The 6,085-nt window shown below is 37.5% G+C and overlaps 1 protein-coding gene across 2 annotated transcripts in view; it reads left to right on the top strand.

The window, feature by feature from the left end:
- Positions 1-4,431, top strand: part of LOC124622643 (leucine-rich repeat transmembrane neuronal protein 2-like) — a 68,290-nt gene extending 63,859 nt beyond the window's left edge. The window contains exon 3 of one of the 2 annotated variants that reach the window (XM_047148422.1): positions 3,375-4,431. In XM_047148422.1, the coding sequence (XP_047004378.1) occupies positions 3,375-4,085 (711 nt within the window). In that variant the 3' untranslated portion in view covers positions 4,086-4,431. The remainder of the gene's footprint in view (positions 1-3,374) is intronic. The other variant, XM_047148423.1, reaches the window with a different exon arrangement.
- The last annotated feature ends 1,654 nt before the right edge of the window (positions 4,432-6,085 follow it).

Raw genomic sequence — 6,085 nt, forward strand, 5'->3', positions numbered from 1 at the left:
ACTTTTTATCGTCCATGTTTCACTTCCATACATGGCTACACTCCATACAAATACTTTCAGAAACGACTTCCTGACACTTAAATCAATACTCGATGTTAACAAATTTCTCTTCTTCAGAAACGCTTTCCTTGCCATTCCCAGTCTACATTTTATATCCTCTCTACTTCGACCATCATTAGTTATTTTGCTCCCCAAATAGCAAAACTCCTTTACTACTTTAAGTGTCTCGTTTCCTAATCTAGTTCCCTCAGCATCACCCGACTTAATTCGACTACATTCCATTGTCCTCGTTTTGCTTTTGTTGATGTTCATCTTATACCCTCCTTTCAAGACACTGTCCATTCCGTTCAACTGCTCTCCCAAGTCTTTTGCTATGATGAAACAACATAGTTAGCACATACACTTTTCATGCCTGAATTTTTAATTAAATTTTTACAGTAACTGTTACGACGTGTTAGCGAGCGCCTTCGTACATGGTACAGCGACTGGCTTCGTCTCAAAGGTCACTTACAATCGTCTACAGCTGCCTGGCGTGAAAAGGACTGTTGTGATGGTTGACATATTACGACGTAATGGTCGCGGAACAAACCTCTTATCTCTCTTTAGCAGCGTACAATGTTTCCGGGGCATGTTGTTCTCTACCCCCAAATGTCTGCTTTATCCGTAGGGCTTTGTACTTGGAGCTGTAGTTGGTGCTATCTGCGTTGGTCGGATGCAGGCTTGTCGTTCGACGGTTGCGGCATACGTTCTACCTTGCCGAGACCGTTTCGCATTGCACGTTGGACTAGTGGCGGAGACTGATCCCAAAAATTAGTGTATCTCCTCTTCGAAATTCTCTATTGCGTCTTGATGTATGGGGTCTGCCATCTCTTGTGTACTCCGCCCGATATTTCTGGCGGGCAGACAGTGTTGTATTTTATCCCCTTCTCTATGGCGTACGAGATAAGCGAGGTTGTGCTGATCTTCCACAAGTGCCATAGGGGCCACATTCTGCAGTCGGTCGTAGCTCTTTCGTTCCATTCTTTTTGTTATCATTTGCTCGATTTGATGAGACCACTTTCTCAATTCCTCTGTTGGTGTACATCCTTTACTAGAAGAGTTTCGTACATGCCTTCCTTGAGCCTTTTCATCAAGTATGAGGTTTTGTTGACATCTGTCATATTCGGATGACGATGTGGTATAGTGGCAAAACATTCTGTTAAGTACAGCTCTATTGTTTCAACCATGACGCTGGGCACTGTTGTTCAATATTGTTCCGTTAAGCGGTCTTGCTGCTTATTATCATTTCTCTTCAGTTTTCTTCAGTTTGACCAGGAATTTGTGTCAGCTATTAAGTTTTCTTCGTTGTTCTCATACTACTGCTGGCTTGTAGCGCCCAAGTAGAAGTAAACGAGCACATTTGACAAATACATTACGTCATCTCATCTGTTGTTTCTGGCAACTGGGTCGAATCGGTCGAATCGTTTGTGACATTTCATCAGGTCCCTACCAGCGTCTGCGGAAAACATTGATGAATGGCGGACGTGCAGCTGACTTACTCCTGTTTCGGGATCCATCTGTCTCCTGAATACACAGACCTTAGAATGATGTACTGTTTGGATTCTAGTTCCTGTCCATGAAGGCGACGGCCCAATGGATGCAACAATGAAGTAAAAATTTTGAAGTACCCGTCGTTTCCAGCAAACAACGTCGCGTCAAAACCTCTAGCAGGTCCAGACCCGAAGACAGGTTCGTCAATACAGTACAACACTTGGAAGCGAAAGCGTCCTTATTGCTGACACCAAGGTGTAGCAGTCAGATCACAAGTGAACTCTTGACGGAGAATGTGGTAAATATCGAATATTCCAGAATGTCGGTAATTTTACAGACATCGAATATTTCAGAATGTTGAGATATTACGTGCGTGAGAGCCTTCCAGTAATAATAAATACCATCCAACTGGGTGATGTTGTCTGATTTTCGTCATTAAACTTAAATATTTCTGAAACCATTGAAATTAATGTTTTTTGTTTCAGAGCGTGGGTACTGAGCTGTAGTAACAAAATTTTTGGTGTTTATTACCTTTTGCCCTAACAGACCATAAAATGTAAAAAAAACTCTGTTGGTCATCTTTGGAATGAAGTTGTCTGATTGTCTGTTATGTGATAATTGTGGATAGTTTATGACTCTAGGGTGACTTTAACTGTTCTGCTGAATCTTTATCAGTAATTGAAAAATAAAGTAAAATACAATAAAAAAATAAAATAAATCTCGTATGATAATTAAATTTTAATACTAATTTCAAAGTAAAGTACGAAGAAAATTTAAAGAAAAATTGTGTTCACATATTTTCTTTATGAAATTCTGAAGAAACACACACTCTTCTTTTTTAGCACTGGCTGACCGCTTTGTGCTTTGCCATGAAAACCATGAATCCTTTTCATTAGGGGTTCCTTTGGAACTTTTATACTCTCAGCTAGCCTTGTAATCGCTTATTTTTCTATTTCAAATTTCTGTGAGCCCAGTTCTGAAACCTTCATGTTATTTTTCTTCAATCCACCTGATTTACATTTTCACACACATGGCACTTTCATACTGAAAATTCCTACGTTATCAGCTTTATTGATGGAACTGCAACCTAGGCCTACACAACAAATAATGAGTTAGTATATAGACACTTGTAGTAATAACTGCCTCGCTCCATCACTAAACTGTTATAGAAAGTTGTTGTTGCATCCACCATGGAACACTGTTGCTACGTTCATTGGATTGCATTTTGCCACATTCGTGACTGTTAGCTTCTAAAAGATGCACTTGAAACACATGGTCAACTTCACTCGGATTCCACCAAGAATTTCCAAAGATTTATTTACGTATTTAAAAGCATAAATTTATTACTATGCCCATTGCCATTATTGAGGACCAAAAGCACGACATACATAAGACCTAGCTACATGAATTGTTTTATATCAGTTTCATGAATAAAAGTTTTAGCTCATTAAAAAAGTTAAAAAAGCAGTTATTCGGAAAAACGACTAATAATCAGATAAAGGTTCGGTTGTACTTGCCACCAATTAAGGACTGCCGAATAGTGCATGAAATAACTAAAATAAAATAATTTTCATCATCAACAAGATGTTTTATGAAGTTTTCTGTTAACTTCCCCTATCCTCATTTGGCAGTACTCAATAAAAAGTAAATCCTCGAGGCCGAATTTGAACTGGCGACCCGCAACACCCGTCAGCGACGTTAACTGCTACCCCACACCCCTTCTCCTGGCAATGTTACAGAAACTGAGTTTCATTTTTGTTCATAGGTAATTCCTCCTTCGATGCCGAGAGTAACGCTTTTCCTTCTTCAGTACACATTAACCATGATGATTATTGTAATTTCAGGTCTCTCGAGACGTCTTTTCTGGTCTGTTACAATTGGAAACTCTTGTTCTATCAAGAAACCAGCTGAAAATATTTCCTACAGATGTCTTCGTGGACAACGCACGTCTCAAGAACCTAGTCCTGTCTGGGAATCCGATCACACTTCCAGTATCTGGGACGTTCCTTCGAAGCGAGTCTCTGCAGTACTTGGACATCTCCAGCTGCAGCCTGTCAAAGCTTCAGCCAGAAGTCTTCTCAGGTTTTCCCCAACTCCAGGAGCTGCACCTCGGAAACAACAACCTTGTCGCGTATCCAGGCGATGCCTTAAGGCCACTCTCTAACCTGCATACCGTTTACCACGACTTATTCATCGCAGGCGACAGCTCACGTTCTTACACGCGACATTTTATCTATATTAGCTGCATGGCTGCCACTATTGTCATCTTGTTGTTCGTCTCATACAAAGCTGTCGCACTGTTGATTATGAACTCCTGGTGCAGGACATGCATGCCCCGGTTTGATGATGTGTACTTTCAGCTGGGCAGCGGTAAACCGCTGACCCTATCCAACAGACTGGATGAAGTGAGGCAGCCACCTTTGCTTAACATTAACCGCACACAGCAGCGGAGACTTCCTGCACCCCCTTCTGGATCCTGGACTCCTACAGACAGCCCACAGTTCCACTCCCTATTATCAAACCAACCTCTGTATGAGACCATATCTCCTCCTTAGCAGAGAGCTCCCACTGTCAGAGGATTAACATTGTGAAAAATATATATCAGATTAATACCTTACACCACTTAGTTTGTAATTAAAAGTATAAGTATTGCTAAATATACGAAGTATTTGAATTATAGCATTTACTTACTTTCTTAAGAAACACTGAAGAGGTTTTAAAATAGCATTATAAGTAAGATCAATTTTATACAGAGGGTTCAAGACTGTTTTTACACAGAATGAAAAGAAATTTAAAATTTAATCTTTCAACAAATGAATCATTAACTGAATTGCAAGATGTAATTAAAGTTAAAAGAACTTGTATTAATGTGAATAATAAAGATCGAAGCTGTCTTCTTTAGCCTCAAAATCAACATTATTTGTTAAACATGTAAGGAAGGTTCTCAAGGAGTTAGTAAGTACAGAAGTTTAGGATTATACATTGATGAAAAGATAAAAACATTTGAATATCCAATTAAAATTGATGAAATTGGAAAAATTGATTCAAACATTGGGGTATCAATTAATATACATCCTTCATAATACCTATGTGCAGCAATAAGTATAAATGTATCATTGTGTGATTATAGTGAGTTATAGTTCACATTGCTCTTGGATTGAAGTTCACTGAAGACTAGAGCCAAGAGAAATTAAACAATGTGTGTGATATACCCTCACCCATCAGAATCATTTATGTTATAATACTAACAAAAATATTAGATAAACATGTATAAGACTGCGCAAATTATAAATCTTGTGATTTAAATATCGAGAGAGGAAGAAAGAACAGAATTTCAAAATGAATTCTTACTTAAGGCCATTTTAAGTTATAAATTTAGATTAATTCTTAAACTGCAATGGTACTGAATTCATATTTAGTCAAAAAATGTTTAAAACTATTATTTTCATAAATATGGCAAGTAGCAAGTGTGTTATATTTTTTTAGTAAGCTGATATGTATTTAGATCTTTCACTCATCTTCAGTTGCATAATATATACTTGAGTCTTGAGTCAGTAAATAGTTACGACATTTACAAAAAAATTCCATGCTGCAGCTGACCTGTTGCAATTCCTATTTTCACATTTATGAATGTATCACAAACACCTTTTTACTTCTGTTTTGCACAAAAACAGCTCTGTATTCATCATGCTGCCATCTGACATCTTTGTTTATGTCTGAAAAATACATCTATACCCAAAGATTGTATTCTGCCTATGAGTTCTGCTGCGGTCAAAGCTATAATTTGCTTACAGGTTCTTTATGGCTAAAAAGAAATGAAACTGTTTAGCCTGAATATACTAGATGCTCTATATCGTTATTAACTATGTGCATTAGTGGTTGTTTAATCAGATTAAATGAAATATTAAAAAAAAACAATTTAGTGTATTTTATATAGAAGAATAAGTATTATATTTTTTTCATTTACCTCACAGCTGAAATGACATTTTTAAACGATAAAGACAGAATAGTAAACTTACATTATGTAGTAATATTTTATATGTTGGATGCGCTCACACTGATTTGTGTTTGCTCATAGCTGTACTTAGTGTGTGGCTGTATGAGCAATTTATGGAATTTCCTGAGAAAAATTTTGTTTGATAGCTTATTTTGTCATTTAGAATGTCATTTGGGGACGCACAATTGTAACCATAAATTTCGGTTTCTTCAAGTATGTTCAGTTTTTTTCCTCTGTTGACCACCTGGAGTACTTGTAAGTTGTGAGCTATGTCTTTCACTTGATGTTATCTTGAGCTACATGTAGGGCAAATGTGATTTTGCTTAAGTTTGTTAAATAAAAAGCAATTGTATGTTCTCAGAATCGGATGTTGATATTTCATCCTTGTTGGCCAATGTATATTTTTGAATATGCATTGCAGTTACAGTTTTGTCTTTGTGGTTGGTTAAGTGGGAATTTATTTCACTGTTTAGCTTATCTGGTAGTTCTGGGTGATAGCCACAACCGTAAGCAACTACTGCAATGGTGTTTAGTTTATCACATTGGTCATCTGCTTCT

This window comes from Schistocerca americana, chromosome 7 (assembly GCF_021461395.2).
Source record: "Schistocerca americana isolate TAMUIC-IGC-003095 chromosome 7, iqSchAmer2.1, whole genome shotgun sequence".
Lineage (NCBI taxonomy): Eukaryota > Metazoa > Arthropoda > Insecta > Orthoptera > Acrididae > Schistocerca > Schistocerca americana.